The 22,953-nt window shown below is 37.8% G+C and overlaps 1 protein-coding gene across 1 annotated transcript in view; it reads right to left on the minus strand.

The window, feature by feature from the left end:
• LOC104147789 (excitatory amino acid transporter 1) overlaps positions 1 to 22,953 on the minus strand; it is a 65,385-nt gene that overhangs the window by 30,192 nt on the left and 12,240 nt on the right. The window contains exon 3 of the mRNA XM_009680640.2: positions 14,916 to 15,053. Coding sequence (XP_009678935.1) covers positions 14,916 to 15,053 — 138 coding nt within the window. The remainder of the gene's footprint in view (positions 1 to 14,915; positions 15,054 to 22,953) is intronic.

Below are 22,953 nucleotides of genomic sequence, written 5' to 3' on the forward strand. Positions count from 1 at the left end.
TCATTTTTTGTTATTGCAGTAGCTACTGTTTATCCTTGCAACAGGTCTGATAGTCATCAAAGCAGTACTACCCTATTTCTTTTTTAGAAATCTTGTCAGTGGCGAAACATTGTTTGGTGCATCTGTGTTCAGCTTACAAGTGATAAATTTTCAATTTGCTTGAAAAACTAATAGTTCATGCATCTGCTGCAGTGCTGCCCATCAGTCTTCCAAAGAATTCATCTGAGCTGTTCATGTTTCCTTTTGGTCTATGTTACATACATGCTGCTTGGTGTTTACATGTTCTTGTAATCCTTCTAGTTTCTTGCACTCCTTTCCATATGCCAGGCATTTTTTCAGTTTGTGCTTTCTGCAACAGTATGTATGGTTCCATGGGCTGTTCTTGACTCAGTCTCTTTTCGTTCTCTGACCTTTCTCCTAACACCTCCAGTATAATTTCAATTTACATCAAGTTACAGCGCTATCTGTAATCACATGAAGCAACATAAATCACTTGACATGGAGCTACATACAGCCTATTGTTGCTATCCTGCTCCCCTTGTGGATTAAAAATTAGCTCAGTTATCTATCTACTGCAGTGAAGTCAATAGCGTAGACATAATATCCTCCCACTTTGGAAGTTTGTCCTGAAAGACAAACTTCACCCAGACCGTAATGACTTTGGTGCAGGACCTAGCATAGTGTGGCCTCAGTCGCTCTGTAGCCCAGGTACAAATAATATGCAGTAGCATTATCTACCTATGGCAAAAGGAAATGCATGGAATTGGTAACTGCTTTAGAATTTGCAGAGCAATAAGTAATTTGACAATGATGTAGAGTATTTTTAGATTTTTTTTCAAAGAATCCAAAGAATTGGATTTGATATGAAAAAATCTACATGTAAAATTTTATATATCATCAAAAATCAAATTTTATATTAACAGAGAATCTATAAACAATCTGAGAATTCCGATATATAATTGCAGTCTACTTCAAGAGCATGGGATCTGATGTGGCCATCATTTGAAAAAAATTATATAGCCATTTTTAAATTGATGAACTAACAGTCTTATAAAGCACTAGTTATCTTAATAATAAATAAGAACATCCTGATGCAGAACCTCATGACAATTTTCCTTTTTCCTTCACAGACCGTAGGACTAAATCATAATTACATCCTAAATCCCCAAGAATTTAATGGATAACAATCAAATGAAGTTTAGGAGAAATCTGATTCTTATTTGTGAATTTAAGGTCCTCTGGTAACGGACTATGAATATTAAGGAGTCATTGCTGCAGCTGCAATTAGTCGATTACTTTTTTAATTGGCATTGTACTTAGGATTTTTTTCATAATTCAGTAATAATGTTAAGGCTGTTCTGAGAACTCATTACAAAAGTATCGAGTTGGAGTTTCATGTGAGCAGGCTTTTGTTTTCTTTTTTTTCCTCTCCTTTGTTTCAGTGGCCTTTGAACTTAGGGTCACTGATTCAGCTAAAGCCTTACAACATCAAAGCCTTGCATTTTTTGCTTTGTCTTTCTCCACCCTACAGACTGGTAGGAGGCAATGGAAAGAAGTTAAGATTTCCTCTAGAATGCCTGATAGTAGCAGTTAGTGCTTTTTAATAATATTATTCAGCTCTTTTCTAGCATCTTACAATGCTAAGTAGGGCTGAAAAATAGATTTGGGCTTATACACTCAAGTGTTACACAGCTGCCATATGAGCATCATCTGCTTGCAGGCAGGATTAAAAATACAAATTTCTAAGAGAAAAGAGAAGTTTGTTGTTTTTTTTTTTGAGATCACTGTTATTGCTGGACTCTGATGTTCTGCAGAACAGAAAAGAAGCCTAGAATCCTATTTTAGATTTGAAAACTGTATCTTCTTTACTGATGCAGGCTCTTTGAACAGCTTCTTTAGCACTGGGACAGATACTAGCCAGGCCTAGAAAGCTAAAATCCTACAACTTTATTTGTTTCAAGGCTTCTGGAGTTAAGACATACTGTAATTGTAAATATTGAACAAAGCCGATTTTCAGAGCAAGAATGTGTTCATTAGTGAAACAGCCATTCATTAAGTGAACTTTTGACCAAACCTATTTTTTGCTGTAACTCTGAAAAGGAGCTATATTCACTGGAGAATCTCTGATATTATCTGAGAATTCAAATCTCAGTTAGAAGTGGGTGGTGAAATGTCAGAATAAAGTAAGTATTTCGCTTTGCATACAAGTGGAGAGAAAATAAGGGAGCTGTTTATGTAAGAAGAAATCAGCGTTAGCATGTTATTTCTGATGCAAATAGTGAGCTTCTAGTGCTATGCTGCACTTCTCTTTTTCTTATCTACCACCAGTGAAGAGCTACTGGTATAACTGCCTAAGGGTGAAAAGGTTTAATTACCTGAAGAAATGCGAGTTCTGTTTAACTATGTAATTATTACAAACTAGGGCCTGATCCTGAAAAAACATACCCATGCTTAACTGAAGCATCTTAAGTAAACCACGATTTGTGATATGTGTGAGGCCCTTCAAACTCTTCAGTGAAGCAGTGTTTCTTAAAGAATAATACCAGAATCGGTAACTTTAAGCACTCAGGAGTTACAAATTACGCTCTCCAAATACTAGAAGAATAATTTTAAAATCTTTTTATCATTATTATTATTTCTAATAAGTGCTCTTTGTTTGTTGTCTGACCTTTTAAGTTTTCAGAGTATAGGCAGGACCTATTTTTGAAATCTTCTTCACAACCCAGGGGCCAGGCACTTAACTTTCTTAGGTACCAGACTTCTGGAGATAAGTCTTTACAAACAGCATTAATACCTGAAAGCGTCTGATGAAGTGAGAGTTGAGGGCTCTACTGTTTTCCTTATTCCTGTGTAACTTGCTCAGTATCAGAGTGAATTGCTATGTTAGAATTTGCTCTCTACGCTTCCCACATGGTATGGGTCCATAAATAACGACAAAAGTTTGTTTCACAAGTCTTTCTATGTTCCAGTAGTTTTTACCTCTCTTCTGTAGATCATCATTGTGATAGCCGTTCATTGTGAAACTCCTGCGGAGAAAAAGGTCACTTCAAGAAAATGTGATCAGAAAGGCCTTGTATGGACGGGGAAAAGGGTCACCAGGATGGCTCAAGTAGAGTATCTGAGGCAGTGCACAGAAGTGGCACAGACCAAGCCAAAACTGATGATGAGAAAACCACATCAGACTGTGTGAGCTGGAAAAATCTGCATCAAAAGATTTTCCACCTGATTAAAAAAGGCTAGCAATTTTGTCCAGGAGATTCTAGGTTTTAGCAAAAGTTTTGCTGTGTTCATGAGTACCTCAGGAACTCAACTGGAGACAACCCTGCAAGAGAGGGATAAGGAAAATATATTTCACTCTGTGTAACATCTCTGCAAAAAGTTGTCAACCATGGAACTGACCTATGCCACCACTGAAAGCAATTCCTAGCTACCACATGAGCTCTTTAAAATTTGCAGCCTTATCTTCTGAGAGACCCTTAACTCCACATACAACAGAATTGTTTGTACATTATATTGCATTCATCTAATGAGAATGATTTCTCAAGCCCTGAACTGCAGGATAAAGAATATATTCAAGAATAGCCTGGAAGAGAGAGTAAAGAAAATATATGCAATAAGAGTTGTCCGTGGGTGAAAGGATTTGCAGCTGATGCAGAATAGTCTGTCTGACTCTGTAAACGTGCAGCTCCCATCCCAGACGTTGCTGATCCTTAGTTAGGCTTCTAGTCTCAACAAATATTTCCCCAGCTAGAGATTTCTGTCTTGAGTGACTGTGTCCTCCTCTTTCTCTTCCCTTCACCAGAGAGAGCTGTGCCATGCGGTTGGATACCAGGAGGAATAGGTTGCTGAGTAGCCTTCCTCATGGTCCAGAGAATCAACTAATTTACTGGAAGCCTGACTTGAGTCTTGTAGCTCCTGTAGTGCACAGTGGCTTTCCTCCTTCTCCATTACTCAGAATTCAGGTGGGGCACCCAGCAATGCTGTCAAGAGACAAGTATTCCAAATCTCTGCTTCCAGTAATGAAGAGATGAATCGTCCTTATAAAAGTTCACAATGCCAATGCACAGTTGGACAGCATGCAGCAGATCCAGCAATTTCATTTTTCTTATCTTTTTTACAATTAAATGGAAATAATATATTATCAGTCAACAACTGCCAACAGGGAAAAAGAAAAATCGATGTGAAAACAAAGAGTAGAGGACCAGAGGAGACCATTACAGTCTCCTCTTTCTGGAAGGTGATGACCTTCTGCTTATGCAAACATGTTTCAGTCTGCAATTGTTCCTTCTGCATTGATCTGTGTAGCCGATGGGGTGCTTTGGAAAGCATTTTGTGTTTGTCAGATCTTACACCACTGATGAAAGGAAGGTAAGCGTTACTCCCGCAGGAACGTTTGTAATTGTTCAGATGCTTCTGGTCTTCATGAATGATTGTGGCAATTATATTGTATAGCCTCTGTAATAGCAAAGGCAGACTGAGAAGGAAGCAAATATGATGGAGTTGTGCAGTATTCACACACAGGAAATGGGAATGCGTATCATGGAGTTCAGGCTAGAGGGAAAAAGGTGAAATGAGTAGGAAAGCAAAAGCTGTTAAAGGAGCCTCCACATACCTAAATATCCCTGGGTGTCACTGTTCCCTTGGCAAGTTGTCAGGCTGTTTTTTGTTGTACTGCAGTATGGCTCTTCCACTGCTATCTGTCAAATTCCCAGTCATGGTGTAATTAAGATTTGCTGATATTGTTACGTATAGTTCTTTTCTTCTTTCTTGATGCATTTGGTTTTTAGATCTCTTTTATGTCTAATTTTGTGTCAATGAAGTCGGTTTATACTTGCTGCAGGTGAGGTGATTCTCATATTCTGGAAGAATTTTTCCTTGTTTTTAAACTGGCTCTCAAGAAGGGTATGTTGGTGTCAGGAAATTGAAACTGTTGACAGTAGCCATTGCCTGAGATATTTTTAAGGATAACTACAGAAAGACCTCGAATCTGAAATTCTACAGAGTGCAACAATAGACGTTTTAACATAAATCTATGGGAAATCGTTAACTGGGTTAATCCAAAGGTCAGTCCAACCCGTTTTTTTTGTCTTCAATGCTACTTGGCAAGAGATTTTTACAGAAAGACTATAAGAAACAGAACAAGTGTGGCACTCACTTCCCCTTGCTTGCCCTCCCTGCATCCAGCCATCAATGGGGACTAGGGGCTTCCCAAGTTGCTAGTTACACCAGGCTTAATAGTCAAAGATGAATCTGTGAATACAGATCTCTAGTTTCTTTTCAAAATTGTTAACTTCCGGCCTCTGCAACAGTCTTGTGGCAAGGTACAATGCAATTTGTGTGCTGCATGAAAAAGTACTTCCTTTTGCTTGTTATAGGTCTTCTCCCGAATTATTTCATTGGGTACCCCACAGTTCCTTTATTATGAAAAATAATTATCAGCTAAATAATAACTATTCCTTTTAAGCCTCTACAAATGATTCATGATTTCTGTGGATCTTTACGTGGACCTTCCACATCGGCTGTGGAAGCCAAAGAGTCTTTTCAAGCTGAGGAATTCTAGTTTGTGTAGTCTCTCCTCGCATTTCGCTGGAACTCCATACCCCTGATAAGCCTTGTCACCTTCTCTGCACTGTTCAGTCATTCTGAGAACTCTTTCCTGGGTACCTACGTCTAATTCAGAGCCCATGCTTGCATAGGTGTAGTATGTTCATCTTTCCTAGGTGTATTACTTTGCACCATTGTATTTCATCTGTCATTTTGTCATGAAGTAATTCAGCATGGAAAACATCATTCTTTACAGCTTCCGCTTTCAATATCATTAATAAAATGCTGCTCACAGTGTCCCAATGGCCAAACTGCTGAGGAAACTCTTTTTTGCATTTTGTACACTTTGCAGTTTTCCTTGAAGGGCTGTTTTGGAGTCTCTCTTTCTTCCATTTGCACTCTTACGTAGCTGATTTTACATTTCATATTTTTGTGTTCTAGTTTTCAGGTATGTTGTTTTCTTGTAACCACTTCAGAATTAATTATATTTAACTGAAAAAGAACTGCCGTAAGTTGCCGCTAAGATATTTTTAATCTTTCTGCCTTTGACTGCAATAGGAATGCTAATAAAGATACAGAGTTTGTTTACAACAGTCCGTCAGCGCTCAGGCAAGATGCTTTAACTCCTACATGCTCTTCCAAATAGTTTTTGCTTTTTGTTCTGTCTGCTGACTTGCCTATGTGCAGTGAAGCCTAGACGTTCTGCATTTGAACTAAGATAAAAAATCAAGGCAAAAGCCGTTGTGGATGGGAGTTTGTTACCTATTATTAACTCAGTTGGAATCCACTGGGCAATGCAAGCTGGCTAATGGTGTGTAACAAACTTTTATTCAATACTTTGTGATAACAACTTAAAGTTGGTCCACTAAAAAAACTATATTTTGCAATGAAACTTAAATCAGCATTTAAATTAAGGGGTAGTAGCAAACTCAAATGATCTTACAGGTTCTTTTGTATTTTTGCTTTCTTTCTTTATTGAAGACCTTGGCTGTTTGTTCATTCCCTATTGCCTGCAGAGAGTAAGATATCAAAAACTCTACTGCTGCTTACTTTTCATCATTGGATGCTGTATATAATGCTTTGGTTTTCTTATTACATGGTATATTAAACATTTGTTTTATACAGAATGTCATTATGTGCAGCAATTTAACCTCTGCTTTCAGTGAGTTTTAAGTTTTAGTGGTATCTGAGTTCACTTAAAATTATTCTCTCAAGCTCTCGTGAGGATATGCTGTATATTTCCTATTGCAAAATCATATCAGAAATGGTTCTGAGTCAAGTCATATTTACATCATATGACCCATTCTGTGTCTCCTTTCTTTCACTATTTGCATAGGTTAAGATATATAGCACTTTCTGAATAAGAAGCTCCATCCGAAGGTATAGTTATTCAACAAATAATTATTTTCTAATATCTACATCTCGTACAAGGCTTTTTGACTTTCAGCTAGGTGACAGTTCATTTCTTCCTGGAGCACTTTTTGTGCAAAAACTTATTCAGGAAACATATTCAGGAAATCGTAGTCAAACGCATGCTGAATCTGCTCATGGTTCTTTTGTTTTAAATTGTTGACTTGAAAATGAATGCTTCTAGGTGCTGAATGACTTCCAACCTATTCTGGTTTCTTTAGTGAGTCTCCAAAATGTAGTGGCCCTGCTGCTTAGACTCCTTTTGTAACTGTTAGAAGCTGTAGTCCAAACTATTTTAGAATTACATGGCAGAATTATTAAATCTGTCCTGCCCACATCCCCTTAAGGGCTGTGGAGGGGAACAGTATAGGAGAGTTCCAATGTTTTCATCTTTCTGTGCCTGTCTAAATGATGATTATTAGAGGCGATACTGCCAGACTTAACAGATATCTACTTTAAACTATTACTATACAGGCACTGATGAGCTAGTGTTTATAGTAACTGTGTATAAAGTTTCATTGTTCTTTCTTCTGCTGCTGTGAAATGGTGTAAAAATGTTTCTTCCACAAAGTGTTGGTAGATTTTTAGCTGCTGTTGGCCCTACTCTACGATATAGAGGCTAGCTTGAGAAGAAATCATTACAGAACATGGGTCAACACGAGTACTGTTTCTTCACTTGTTTCTTTATTCCTACAAAGGGTCCTATTTACACGACAGTGGATCTTTACCAATGTTATATCTTGCACGGTCACATTTTTAGCCGGCCTTAGTTTTGGGCACACACAAAGCCAAGAGTGAGTGCTCCCTTATTTGTGCAAAAAAGTACTTAGATGTTCAAATTAAATAGTACTGTTGTCCAGTTATTCACACTGCCTATCTGAATACCCTTTGAGCGCGTAAAGTGATGCGGACATGAAATGTACAAGTGCAGAGAATAAAGGCTATACATACTGTATAGAGTATTTTGGGGTGGGGAATGAAGGGTTGCCTGAAAAAGAAGGTAAATATATTTTTGTTTTTAATGACACTTTGTGCATTCCTTAAAAGGAAGATATAAGGAAAAAAAGAACACTCCTAGGATGTTCATGGGCTTTGATGTCTATAAAGACTGAACAGACAGGAAGGTTGGTTTTCTCGAACCTTATATATGCTGTTAAGTGTCAATTACTGATAGTAGGCTTATTACAGTACGCAACATCTACAGGGTTCCTCAGTAGAAGGCTTCCCATGCAAATAAACAGACTGGGAAATCCAAAAGGTGGTTGTCATAAAGAATCAGTCCATTCTGATCTTTTGTCCACAGCTAGAGTCAACGGAGATCAATATAAATCTTCCCATTGGGGTTTGAGTGAGCTGGCTTCTAAAACAATTTATTTAGAACACTCAAAAATGGGAGAATTTTGGAAAGTTGGAAAGTTTCCTCATTTCAGAATTTGGAAAAATTGCTCCGTTGACCAGCTAAATTGTGCAAATACTGCCTAATCATTTCTCAGTTTTCTTGTATGGATTATATGAACTGTATCAGGAATGTTCTTTTCTTAAGCTGAAACACAGAAAATAATACTGATTTTTTTGTTAATATTTTTGGCTTCCAGCTCTACTCTGAGTACCGCAGATGTTACACAGGCTACGGGTCTAGCATCCACTAGAATGAATTAAAGGGGTTTACTGCTATGCACCTCCTTTTTCTTCTTGAGCAAAGGATAATGCTGGCTCCACAGCATTTGTTCCCCTAGTGGATGCTATTCTCAGAGTCAGTAGAACAATCATATGGATTAAGTCCGTATTTATACATATGGGTATCAAGGAGAGACTTTCCATCTTTTGAAATTATCATAAATATTTGTGGCTGAAACGAGACAGCACCTGAGACCTTCTAGTAAATGGCAGCATAATTTCCACAGTAGACAGGATGAGCAAGCGGGCAGGAGAATACTGAAACTACAGAAAGGCTTCATGGAGCATGACTCCTGCTTCCACAAACCTAGAGACAGGATGGATCCCTCACCTCTTCTTTTGAAGAAATAATACACAGGTCTCTACCAGAAACCTTCCTCTTGTTTTGTGTTAACTGATGTGAGGGGTTAGGAGGAGGAAATCTGAAATTCTGGCCCTTTACATTCGCTGCAACTAATTCAGTATGTTAAGAAAAGACGTTAGGATTATCAAAATAAAATACGCTAATAATTTACTAGAGGAGAGAGGTATTCATAAGACTAATTGGCATTTTCATCCAGCTACAGTTTGTGTGTCATGTTTACTGCCTCATTCCAAGTGCTGGAGCAGCAAATAAAAAACCTAATTTCTGTACATACCGTAGGATGTAGTATTTTCTAGAACGGTGCCTTTACAGAGGACTGGGCACAGCTGTTACGTGGATGGGGGAGGCTGTGCCACCGTATCACAGCTCTCCTGTCATTCAACATGGCGTAGGTCCATCATACCGTACGCTAATTTGGGGAGGTTTTTTTTTAAAACTTCATGGTAAACACTTTCCTGTTAAGCAGCTGCATTTATTCATATCTGATTATTGGTGATATCATCACAACTAGCTGCAAGCAGTCACCAGATAACTTTGGGCATAATATTTCTACAGTAACTGTCTCTCTGATGGCCCCATACCATTCTTGCTGTAACTATTGCTTGTTTGTCTCCATCTCTACCGTGATATAACTAAAAAATCTATATACTTTAGCTGAGCTATGACAACTTAATCTACATATCTCCATGAAAACTTCCAGCGCATATAGTCATCTTATTTTCTGCCTAGCAGTCATAAAAAAAACTTTGCCAGCATCACATCTGAAAGAAAGCAGACATACGAAAGGATAGCACGATCTGCCTAAGGTTATACAACAAGTCACAGCGTTGATTTTCCACATTTTACATCTAAAAGTTGCTTTGGGCAGAATTTGGCTCTTCACCAGTTGAATCTTTATTCACTTCCAGATGCTGCGTTTTTCCTGACTTATGTAAGGGAGTGACTTACAGCCTATTTCTAGTTCAGTTGTTTCTTTGAACATTATATCCTTGTTTCGATACAGGTAACTTCCAGCAACTGCATCTGCAGCCTGTCCGTTAGTTGTGATCTCTATTTCGGTTTGGTTACTTGAGTCACTCTATGTGCCTTTTGTTTTCGTCCCAGTCAGGGAACAGACCATGTTCCCTACTAATTGTTTTTACCGATGCCACCACTCATTGCACTTCACTGACAGCTGGAATCAAGAGCATCATATGCATATAGGAGATTAGTTAAGAAGCATCCACAAATGGAAAGTCCACCTGTCTGCATGTTGCCAACTCCTTCTATACTTTGTGTAGTGGTAAGCAATATGTACATGTTGAAAAAGCCTGGGGACAAAATCTACTGAGTCTCCGACTCTGCCCAAACGAAAGTCATTTTTTTCTCCTGCACGTTATTGAGGTCGTAGTCTGTTCTTGAATGGTTGTGTGAGGGTCAGTCAGGGAAGTTTCTGTATCTTCTACAGTCCATGAAAGACAGCCAAATTATGATTGTAATTAGAATGAGAAGTTAATATAAACAAAGATGTACTACAAACTACATACTACAGTGCTTTGGGAAATCCACTCTAATAGCTTCAATATTTGGGAAACAGAAGTGCCTTCAAAGCATAGCAGCCTTAAAAGTTACACTAGTAAACTACAAAACCAGAACTTCCACATCATTTTCATGAACTGTCTTCCTGTGCAGACGGAATGTGGTACAACTTCATTCATTTAATTAGCAGGTAATATATACCAGCGCCGGTGAAGATTTTGGCATATGGCTTTTTTTTGCCAATACATCATACAGTTGATGCGAGCTGAATTTTTAGGATAACCAATAACACAAGATTATTACGTTTCTTATCCTGCTGGCAGTTTTTCCTTTTTTTTTTTTTTTCTGTTAAAGGTTAGGCTTACTAATGTTTTTCTTATTTGAAGTAATCCTTACACACTCAGTCTTCCGAACCGTTTCGCCTGTGTATGAAAGTTCAGTCTTTTGATTTGTGTTTGTACAGTCTTGCACACAAAATTCTGGACTGTGATTAAGACGGATTTGTACTGTGGAGGTGGTACTTCCGTTAACAGTTTGGACAAGCATTATCAACTGATGCACAGTGCGTTGTACTGATATTCATGACTGGATTCTGTTATTGCTGACCTGCCGTGTAGTCTCCGACAAGTCAGTGGACCTCTCTCTTTCATTGCTTCCACATTCCCTCTTTCCCCTACTTGATTCATATTAGTAGATTTTTCTGGACAGGATGGTTTCTTACTGTGTTTGTGCAGTTTCCAGCAAAAATGGGTGTCAGATCTTGACTGGGCTTTTTATACGCTACTGCATTTTAGCGAACAAAGATCTTTGAAATAAATGCATAGGAGTTAATCATAATTTACTTACAGTTAATAGTACTAGTCCCTGTAAAACTACATTCCAAGTTTCAGAATCTGGAGGAAGGAGATCCAGCCTGTCAGTAAAATCGGGATATGACTAGAATTGTGCAGAATACTTGCAAATGGCCCTTAGAGAAATTGTCATGCTCCAGCTATGCTTTTTAAAATGACTGTTCATGAATCATTTATGTGAATTTGATTTCAGGAAATACATAGTTTGGTTAGGAAAGGGTACCTCATTGTGATGCCCTTATATGCAGTGAAGTACAGTCTTCCTAACTGAAACATGCTGACAAACCTTGTGGGCCAGTATTAAAGGCTGGAATTTCAATTGCATGATGATCTTGCTGTAATAGCTCAAAAAACGTTAATGCATAGTCCTCTTAATGCTGGTGCAAATCTTGTAGTCTTTGCCTATTTCATAATGAGTGAAATTGTTAACATGTGCACATACATTTATTTTATACTCTGTTTATGGGCAACGGATATTTTAAAATCATTATATCAAGCAAACTGTTTATGTTAAATGTTTCAGATTATAATGAAATAACAAGTATGAAATATTTTAAACTCCTATGACTGCAGCAAATTCAAAACAGAAATGGGGGAAAATTGTCAGCCTTGTGTTCGTATCAGAATTCAGGCCAGATCTGGTGCAAAAAATAATCCCAACAGGAACTTCACCTATATCTTTTAGCTATTTATGCTGCCTCCCATATACTATGTCTGAATTGTGACTTTGACTTTGTAAAGAGATACTGATTGGGAATATTGACTTATGAGTTCTCATATTTGTAAGAATATAGAGAATAAAGATGAGCATAGAGTATGCAGCTGGATTTGTGCCTAACCCACAAAAGATGAAGAGTCAGATATTCATATAATCATATTTTCCTATAAACAATAAAAGATGGTGAAAGGTATGCAAATAACTTCTCTTTTCTCCCAAGCAGATGTTAGTACATGCCTTGTAACATACGCATCCGAAGACAGAATCTCCTGGAGAAAACTGCATACCTGCTCAAGCTACTTGCAATAATGGTAATTCATAAGTTAAATGTGATTTTGAAGTTCTGAACATGATTCTGCATCGTGTATTTCATGAAAATATCAAAATAGTTTATATAGAAAAGTCGACTTCAATATTTACAGTTTATTTTCTGAAGAATCTGTGAATAACTATGAGAACTGTGTTTGTCTATCAATTAGAGCTCTTCACTTTCTGAATTTATCTATCACTTTTAGAACAGCCTACAGCTTGTAGATTCATGGCTTTATTTTTACTGTTCAAGTTCCTTTGACATCCAAATAATTTGCAACAAAATGAATTGTGACCAGTCTAACACCTCAGAGACCATATGTTCTGACATTAGCCTCATAACCGGTTATTTTGGGCACACTCACATAAATGCAAATGGGAACCCAGATCACCGTATCTGGGAGACACTCTCATGCCTACAAATAATAAAAATACTTATTCAAATCATTTACAATGGGAAGAAGTAATTATATTATCAGTGTGCAAGACCTGGGAGGAATCTTACAGTTACAACTTTGCTGAACAAAATACAGAAAATAAGAGATTTGGCTCATGGATGCATCAGGGAGTGGTTTTAGAAGCTGATTTGAGAAGCATAACACTCTTATCCAATTAATTAGCTTATAACGTGCAACACATATAAACCAAGAGTGTCTGTAAAATTGCACAACAGTATATTTGTAAAGATTACAGTCTGTTATTTAGACAATAAATAATACCTGTATACTTACCTGAGCATGACAGTTCTGCATCAAATATTTAAGAGCATCTTTTTGTTTTAAAATCATCTGTGTGCTAATGAGGTCTTTTTCAGTTTAGAAAACAGTTTTTTCCAGAATTGTTATCAATAAACTGGAAAATTTCCATAATCCCATGAAAAAAAGGACATAGCACTGTTGCATTTAGAATTTTTTTTAGATTGAAATCTGTCATTTGTGAATTGCATTAGGTTTTCTGCCACTGTACTGTTCCTGATTAAGAAAGCTTAAATTTTGAAAATAAGTAAATGCAAATGCTTGTATAGGATGACTGATAGTCCAAATTTCCTGAATTGACCTTCAGGTCTCTCAAGGAAGCAATAAGGATGCAGAGCTACAAGGAACTGAGCAGATAATTGTTCCTGCAGTGACTCAACCTACAAAATGGGGCAGCAGGAGCAGCTGTGTCAGTCTCAGTTTACACCAAGAAAAGGTAAATGTCTTTCCCTTTCTACGTGTAGTGGTTTTTTTCTATCAATGGCCAGTCAAGCTGGGGATTCTGTGCGTGGAAGAGAGAAGAGGATAGCAAAGAGATATGAGATACAGAATGTAAGGAGTAATAGAATTATAGCAGACGGGTTGGGAAGAAAACCTGTCATTGTTTTGCCTACAAGATTTATACATTTCTCTCTAGTTTCAGCACGCATTCCATATCCATATAGCCTGTGTGTATCGAGACAAACATTTCTCCCTGAAAGATGTGAAGGCGATTAATTTTTTGACTGTGAATACTATAGTTTTCTATTGTTATATTAACAGCTCATATATATGCATACTGGCTTTAGAACCTGTACAGATGGGGCCTATACTTATATGCATTTCAAAAAGTAGATCCTGATATTAAAATGACTGAAAACCAGTGGAATAGAGAACAGCTTATAGGCTCCGGATCCTCTATCGATAAAGATAGTGTGTTAGATATTTAGATTTTAGGACTGCACATTAGGTGGTTCTGATCAAGTTCTTCTCCTAGCTGTACCGCTGATTTGCTGATAGAGCAAAATCTATGCCTTCTTTTCTTCATATAATTAAAAGGATGAATATATCACAGGTGTGCCCTGAGCTTTAATATTCATTCAAAATCTGAGAGCTCTTGCATGAGACTTCCTAGAGGTGAAATGGCTGGGCATCCATCATCATGTTAAATTAATTATTATATCTATAGCTCAAAGAACAACTTAATAAAGAGTGCTTGAAGATTAATAATAGAGTTGCTGACCAGAAGAAAGGATATCCGAACGGATGGGATAAAATCTCCTCCAAACAATATATCTATCACTTATTGTTTCCAGTTTGCTGCTAAAAGGACAGGAGGTAGACAGATGCTTTACAGATCAGCGGCACAGATTCTTGCCTGTGATTAATAGTTTAAAGTTTGTTGTGTCTTAGAACATAGATGCAATGTTTACTATTTTTCTGAGATTTCTTATCTTTCGTAACAGTCAGATTTAATGGAAGAAGGTATCAGTCTAGACAGTAAGAGAAGAAATTGAAGTACAAAGTCTGCTCCATAGCAGCTACATAAAATAATTTGCACAGTTGGAGTGACTTGGAATTTGGAAAAACATCTTTTAATTACTTTGCATATTAATTTGAACCTTGTGATACCATCTCCAAAACAGCAATAGCAGCAATATCTCATTCTGCAGGTTATTACATTTCTGTTCTAGCATATGGAATGTTCATTTCTTACGATTTGGTGTGTGCATCTTAATCAAATTATTTAACAGAAAATTTCAGAAAGAAAAATCTTTTGATTCTTTTACCTGTGACTAAACTGGATACAATTAGTGGCAGGACCAGCATTTGCAGCATCCTCATGAGTAGTTCTCCTGGAAATGAAAAGTACTTGACTTCCCGATAACTCATCTTATATGATCGGAGAGAAAATCCAAGGATTACACCTGAGGGGAGGGAAAAAAATATCATGACTTACTCTTCTAAAGGAAGAGTAACAAATGAACATGAATATCTGTGTAGTACTTATTACTGAGATAGCTGATTAGAACATGCAGTATTTGTTATACTCCAGATTGCATCCGATATTTTCTCTCAAATATCAGTAGCTATATGAATAGTCCTATTAAAGTCAGTGCAAGGTGTTTTTTAGTGTAGCAGTTTCAGAAGGCTAAATTTGCATTATTATTTTTAAACTCTAGTTTTATGTAAAAGGTACCTCTTGGGTGTTAATGAAAAGGAAACAATCCCTACTTCTGCAGCTGAGTGCTCTGACTTCTGGAATTTTGAATGTAAATATATATGCAATGCATATACATACTAGCCACTGACCTTCAGAAGTCTTGTCCATGCCTGTTCTATGCGTAGGGCATGATCCTATAGGCATGCTTCAGATTGAATGAGATAGCTAGGGGAGACTTCGCTGAGAATCCCATTGTGGTTAGGGCTTTAAGCAGCACAACAACATCAGGTTGTAAGTAGCTTTATACATGCCTGCCTTCAGAAACGCAGGCGCTTGCAAAGCAGCAGCTAATCAGTGTTTGAAGGTCTTACTGGATGACTAAGTGATGGGTTTCAATGCCTGGAGGAGCAGGGGAAAGGGGTGCCTGAATCCATTTACCTCGCAAGGAACAGGCAAGTGATGCTTGAGATAGACTTACAACCGGAAGCCACAAACAGGCTGACACATGCGGCAATCCAAACTTCTGAGCTGGAACTTACTGGATTTTTGTCCTGCACATTGGCACAAATTGCTCGCAATTATAGGGTTAATTGACACAACTAGTTACAACTTACTGAGCGTTAAGTGGTTTGGTGCCCATCTGACATAGACTTTCTACACCCAGCCAGGTAACATATGGTTGTATCTGGAACACTCTTTAACCATATGGACGGCGAAACTCACCCATCCCTCTTTCCCGCTCCTCCGTCCATGTTCTTTCCCACTGTCTATTACTGGCCTTTGGGATTTTGTGGCTGTAAGGAACGCTGGATCAGAGGATTGATCTTGCTACAGAAATAATTTATTTTACTAGGTAAATTTGCTGCTGGGTCAGTTCCCTGAGCTGACTTGTTTGCATGGCTGCACAAGCATTAGTACCTTTACAAGGAAACAGGTAGAAATGTGCCTTGGAGAAGAGTGGCACTGTCCCTTTTGGCAGCCAAGCAGACTTACATCTCCTAACACTGATCATGGACATACGTCCTCAGTGGTATTAGGAAACAGAGCACTCAGGCTCACTTCTGGAACTTTTTAAAACTTGGGAACATCCTGAAAATTTCATAAAACTGAACGCTCTGCTGAAAGCTTCTGGTATCTGCTCGTTCCACTTTTTAACCAGTTCTGCTTTTCTTTTTTTAACCCGTTTTTAGTCTGGTAGATCCATGCTGCAGATAAAAACTTTGTGCCTACCACGGAAATTTTTGCTTCCTAATATACTGTATTATGGCTCCTGCACTGGTTTGTTGGCACCTGCTGACGTAAGGAAACAGCTCGAACTCCCGTGTCAGTGACCCCAGGCTGTCCAACCATGCTATTAGGGACTGCAGCAGGTTGGTTACGTTAGAGGAGTCCAGAGAGCTCTTGTACAGGACAGAAAATTCAGATGGTACAGGATGGGAGAAAAGTGACTGAAACACACTTGGAACAGAGCACGGAGCTCGCATTATGGAAGAGAGCTGTGAGATTTGTTTTAGCCTCATTCATGTTCTATGGGCTCATGTAGCGAAACTGCGTCTTGCATTATTTGTTGTTTTAAGCGAAAATAAATCATAAACTGCTTAGAGAAAGGGCCTCTTTGCATTATTCTGCACAAAAACGCCTGCCTTAGAGTTTCTTTCTTTTCAGTAAGGTTTTAAATTCCATTGCAGTGTTACTGATTATTTTCTTTTTATATGGGAAACGCATTTCTGAGATATAAAGAATCCATCTAGACCCTTTGTTTCTGGACTTAATGAGCAGTACATTTTGACAACTGGGTAATAAGCAAATAGAACTAGACCAGTTTCTTACTTAGACCACAGTCCTGCAATTAGTTCCACATGGATTAGTCTCTGCACCAGTACAAAGCCCCACTGAAGTTAGTACAGGTTTCTGAGGCTGCTATAAGACCCAGTCCTTATGCTATAGTGTAAGGGCTTGATTATCTAGTCCACTACTGTCCAAGCAGTACAAAGAGGCCTAAGAGGAAACCAGGGCTTAGGTATATGGCTGTTTCAATGAATATTATCGGTAGTGAGAGCCAAGTTTCTGAAGCTTCATGTAAACCTAAAAATTATTCTTTTTTTTTTCTGTCTGATATGCTTTGTGAATAATTAGAGGGTTACACAGCACTGCAGTGTACAAACAGAATTTATGAGAAGCAGAAAAAATGTACCCTGGTAGTGTATTCTGGTGAATGGAGCAGACACCTGATAGCTACTAATTTTTCTGCCATAATCTTAGGACTGCTTTTCCTTCATGTGAAGGTGTGGCTGAATCATAAGACTCTTTCTTTGACTCAGTTTGCCTGCTTGTAAAGTAGGTATAGTAGTAGTTGCTCCACAGGACTTTCTGAAAATTAATTTTGTTCCCTTAGTATCTTAGCAACACGAGAAGGAATTTAAGCAAATGATTTCCCCCACTGCAAGAGTCACTGTAGTCTGTGATTATTAAGGCGGAACGGCATGATTTTACCTGTCTCTTTTCTCCTTAGAACATATGGAGAAGAAACTGAATTTTCTGTTCTGAATTTAAATACCTAGAAAGTGGATTCTACATCCTTCCTGTCAAAATTTTATTAACATAAATGATGAACTTGAAACACAGACGTCAGACTTGGCAAGACAGCTTTTCCACAGGTGTAAGTAGTAAGATAATGCCACATAATGATTTAAAGATAAACACAATGACTAGGTATCAAACTAAGATCAGGAAGTAAGACCCTACTGTATGAGAAGATAAACCTTAGGAAGTTGTGCAGTGTTACAGCAACCATCCACACCCGTGTGTGTGGTAAAAGCTGAAGTGCTTAGCACCCTCCAGGATCAAGACTGAAGAGCAGAGCTGGCCTTTCTCAGTAAAAGTTTCAAGTTTCTGATTAATTCTGAAAATTGTAGTGAAACAAAGCCTTGTGTGAAACATACTCCCACAACCTGTTGTGCAGGTTTCTGTCTACCCTTTGTAACAGAAAAGAACAACTAATCTATGATATCAGAGCCTAACTTCTCAAATGGTAAATGGTGTACTGTTTCTGCACTGCAGGAAAGAGCAGACTTCTGGACAGAATTTTCAGGCTTTTTCTAGACAAAAATCAATACTGCTTATTTAAGTTAAGGAGCTGGATTCTGAAGGTGTCTCATCCTATAACAGAACCATATTGCTGAGTAAGTTATACTGTTCACAAAGGAGTAAATGAGGTTAGAGTTATAAAAAGATGGTTTTTGAGGTGTACTTGTCAGTGATGCAGTCAAATTTATGGAAAACACAATTTGCAGATAATCCTGATGATAGGGTATTTTCTGTATAAGTGCATTTACTCTAGCGGAGGTAACGATGTAACGGAAAGGCGTTGTTCCCATTCCACCAAGAAGGGCAGGCAGCTAGACTGGAGGTGTAGCACAGCTTTTTTGAAATAGTTTCCATAACAACAAAGGCAAAATGGATTTCGATTATTTTGCTTGGAAAATAATCTACTCACTATTTTTTGCAATTATCATTTCATGATAGTTTGCTATTTTTCACAACACAACAATGGGGAGGCAGCTTATGCTCCCAATAAGCTTATCTAAACAAGCTTAAAGACAAGACAGCGGGTTTTTTTCCACAATGCAGAATTAAATCGTATAAGAAATGCATTGGTCCAAAAGGGATTAGGTTCACGTAGGACAGATCTGTGGGAGTTGTTAAGCCGTAACAATCTATATACAACCCTTAACTCAAGAAGTTTCCTGCCTTTTAGCAATTAGTAATTTAGAAGGCATGTTGGAGGAAGGGTAGCTTTATACTGTTTGTTGTTCTTGTTAAATTATTTTCATAAGAACAAGTTACTGGCCAATGTTAGAGACAGGAGCCTGCGTTACAGTATTAACCTCAGTCAGTAAAGGAGACTATGGTGTTGGGTTCTCCAGGAACCACCTGTGAGAAAGCACCTGGTTGCTGTAGGGTGTTGGAGATAGGTGCTTTGCCTTACTTCCGTTGCAACATCTTCTTATGGAAGAAGATGACAAGTGAAAATGTAGAAAGGAAGCAATGAATGGAGGAAAGACTGGAAATTTTCCTCCCAAAAATATAGAAAAATCCTAGAACTAAATTGTTTTATGGCGTTTTTATACCAATGTTGATGTTCAAAATGAATTTCAGTTTAGATGATTACAGCAAAGAGAGGATTTAAAACTTGAAAGTTGCAGAAGGGTAAAATAATGCTGACAGTGGTGCAGGTGGGATGGAAAAGGTAAAAATGGTAGGCATGATTTGGGATTGCTTATTCCCAGGACAGGAAGACTTTAGTGAATGGGACTTTCACTTCCAGGAGCTGCAGTGCCAGAAAGGGAAAGGTATTCTTCTTATTAGGCTTTTAAAACTGTGTGTACATCTGTAGTTGCTAAGGAACAACCTTCTATACTAAATTTATTAAATGGATTAACATCAAAATGTGGTGAACTGAATATTAGAATCAGGTTCTGAAGCAGCAAGACAAAAAATAATACTTTTAAGCTATGCATTTTTTAGGAATAGTTTAATTACGGAGATGCTTTTTCTTTTTCTGTCTGTGGTCTTTACAAAAATTTGCTGTAGTATTTTACTAGAGTATCATAAGCTTATATACTTTTCTAAATTGAATTTGAAAATGAATTTTAAAATCTCCCATACAGCAAATAAAGAGCTTCTTAACTGTATTACAAAATGCCTTTGGTCTCACACTGGTAAAGAACTGTTTTACATGATTCTTTATGTTGTGTGACAGATAGATGAGGTAGATAAAAGTTGCACACCAACACGTGAGTTTAAAACTCCACATCATTAGAAGATGAGAGATGAGGCTTTACCCAGATCTAAGTGCTCATTCAAGAACCCTAGGGAAATTTAAATCTGTCCTCCTCTCTTTTTTAAATTTGCCTGCCTACAAGAATTAGATATAAAGATTTAATAAAGGGAGGAGGATAGATTTTTTCCCCTACTGCAAATAACTGACAATTTAACGAGAATACAGAAGCTCCCAAGGACAGTCATGATAGTTTAAGTGAAAAATAACAGCAATTTTGTTAAGCCAGTGAATTCTCAGTTTTTAAAATGAATCCTTATATGAACTTCTGTTCTCTACCTTATTTCAGAAACACTCAGGAAATAAAAGACCATAACATTATTTGGAGTTTATATATTTTTAAATGTCTATACTCTATACTATGTTTTCATGCAGAATATGCAAAATCTAACAGTTTTACTTTTGAATTGATCAAAAATCACTCAAGTATATTTCGAGAAGTAATTACTAGATGATATATTAATGACATAGTGCAAGAGCTGTGTTTCCCATATCAGTGCTTGCCAGCTCAAACAGAACGCACCAAGAACAGTTAAATGGCACTTTCGCTTTTTACTAGTAAATCTCAAACGCTGTTAAAGAATGTCCATATCGATATCCTTTCTGTTAATAAATGAGGTACAGACTCATCTATTGTTTTCCAGCAGGAAACAGAAAACTTCACACTAGCTGGAAAGGCTTAGCTTAAACTAGGTAAAATGATGCACTAAAATAATAGTTAATGATCATTCAGAAAACCTTGTAACTAACAAGCAAATAGCATTTTGTTCTATAACAGAAATTGGGCGAGAGCCAATAAGAGAAGCAGGCTACTACAGTTTAATGGGACACTGTATATTTTTGTTAGCTGCACAACCATTTCATTCTTATGTTCCTGCAGAGCTCTCCAATGAATGCTTTTGTTCTTTGGTTCATTTGTTTCTGCCTCATTTACCATTTCATTCTGACACCTTTTCTTCTAACAACCAGTTTCAGATAAGGCCTCAACTGTATTTTCTTGCAAAGAACAGGTAAATAACCTCTCTATTGGCAAGAAATAATTCAAGCTGCTGACAAAATCAGTCCTCCTTAATCTTACTTAACCCACCGCTAGAAACCACTGACTCACCAGTCAGTGAACTCACTTGCATGCTTTTGATAGGGTTCTTTATATTTTTGAATATTTTTATATTGAACCTTTTTTTCTCCTCTCTTCTATGATATCTGCTCATTCTTTGTTTTTCAGTTTTCGTTATGTAGGCAGGGACGTATGCTTCCTTGGTGCCATTTTGATGAACCGAAATACTAGGTAGCTAACCTAAATACTATAAACCTAAATTCTGCAGCAACCTTTTTAGTGGTTCTTTGTTAGTTTCACTGATTTTATACTAAAGATGAACTCTTATTATACTAATGACTGTTTAGGAGCCCAACTACAGTTGCTTTTTGACTCATTTAATAATAATCACTACTACTAGTGTAAGTAAGTAAACTACTTCCTCCATTATACAGTCACCACTGCTGCCTTGTTACATCTCTCTGGCCTCCTTTATGCTAAAGGGGTAAGGTTATGATCTTCTTTCCACCTCCTTCTCAGAAAGTAAATTTGGTAGGACAACTTGAAGAGCACTCTATGAATCTTGATTACAAAAAAGGGAAAATTCCGTGCAGGGGAAAGACAGTTACAGGCTGTTTTTTTGCAAGTTTTGAGGTAGGTGGTAACCTAAGGAAGGGCATAGGTGGCATCAAACAGACAGGTGATGCTGTGGGGAGTCAGCACAAAGCTGCTATAGCCAGGAAGGGGCTACAATTTAAGCTAATCCGTTGTTTTTTTTTTTTTTACCTCTCCTACAATGCACTTGCATTTGTCAAATACTGAGCCAAGCTCACGTGGGAACTAACCCAGAAGGAAACTGTTTTTTACTGGGTTATTTTTCTGCCAGTTTAGTTCCCTGGCCAGGGTTAGTGCTCTGTTGGATGACATCAGTGCTGCTGCAACAGAGAGGGAGGAGACAAAACAAGTGCGGTTGGAAATATGCAGCCAGGGACAGGGGCAGAATATAGTCTGGTTTAATCCATCATGGAAACATACCCTTTTAAGCAATCTGATCAATTACTCTTCCTCATCTACAGCAATCCAGATTTGGAGCTAATAGGCAGATGGTTTAAAATTAATTTAATTCTCTTCTGAGACTGATTTCAGAGCAGTTGTTTTCAACCTGCACTTTCTGCTCTCTTTCAGACCTGAAAAAGACCAAGTATCAATTGGCCTCGTAAATTAGTTGATTTTCCTTTACAGAACTCCTCTGATAGAGACCTAGCACAGACTCTCACCTCTGTTTCTTTTTATTCTTGTATGATACGTTCCTTCAGTTTTAACTCGATGAAGCCCCTGCAGTAGAGAGCTTAAGGAGGTACGCCCAAAGTAGCTCTCATATCTTATGTGACTATATATGTGGCTACATTGAAATGGAACATGGGTTAATGTGGACAGAGATAGTCCCCTTCTCCTTTGCTGGAGAGAGATCCTCAGGGAAATCGGGGAAGTAGTCCTGTAAAAGAGCCAAATATCCTTGAAATGACTGGGATCCAAAAGGTTGCGATATGAGATGTTACTGTGATATGGGAGAATGCTAGCAGCAAAATGATACACCTTATAATTTCTTGTTGACTTATTTCTATTGGGAAGAATGGACTACCTGGCTTGTGCATAAAACACAAATGCACTTTATTCAGGATGCACTGTGCTTCCTGAACACAAAGAGACTACCCATGGTAGTCCTGGTAGGCATGCATTGATCTGTGGCAGGCCTGACACTTCCTGGGAGTGCTGAAGTCACTGCCC

This window comes from Struthio camelus, chromosome W (assembly GCF_040807025.1).
Source record: "Struthio camelus isolate bStrCam1 chromosome W, bStrCam1.hap1, whole genome shotgun sequence".
In the NCBI taxonomy this organism is placed as follows: domain Eukaryota; kingdom Metazoa; phylum Chordata; class Aves; order Struthioniformes; family Struthionidae; genus Struthio; species Struthio camelus.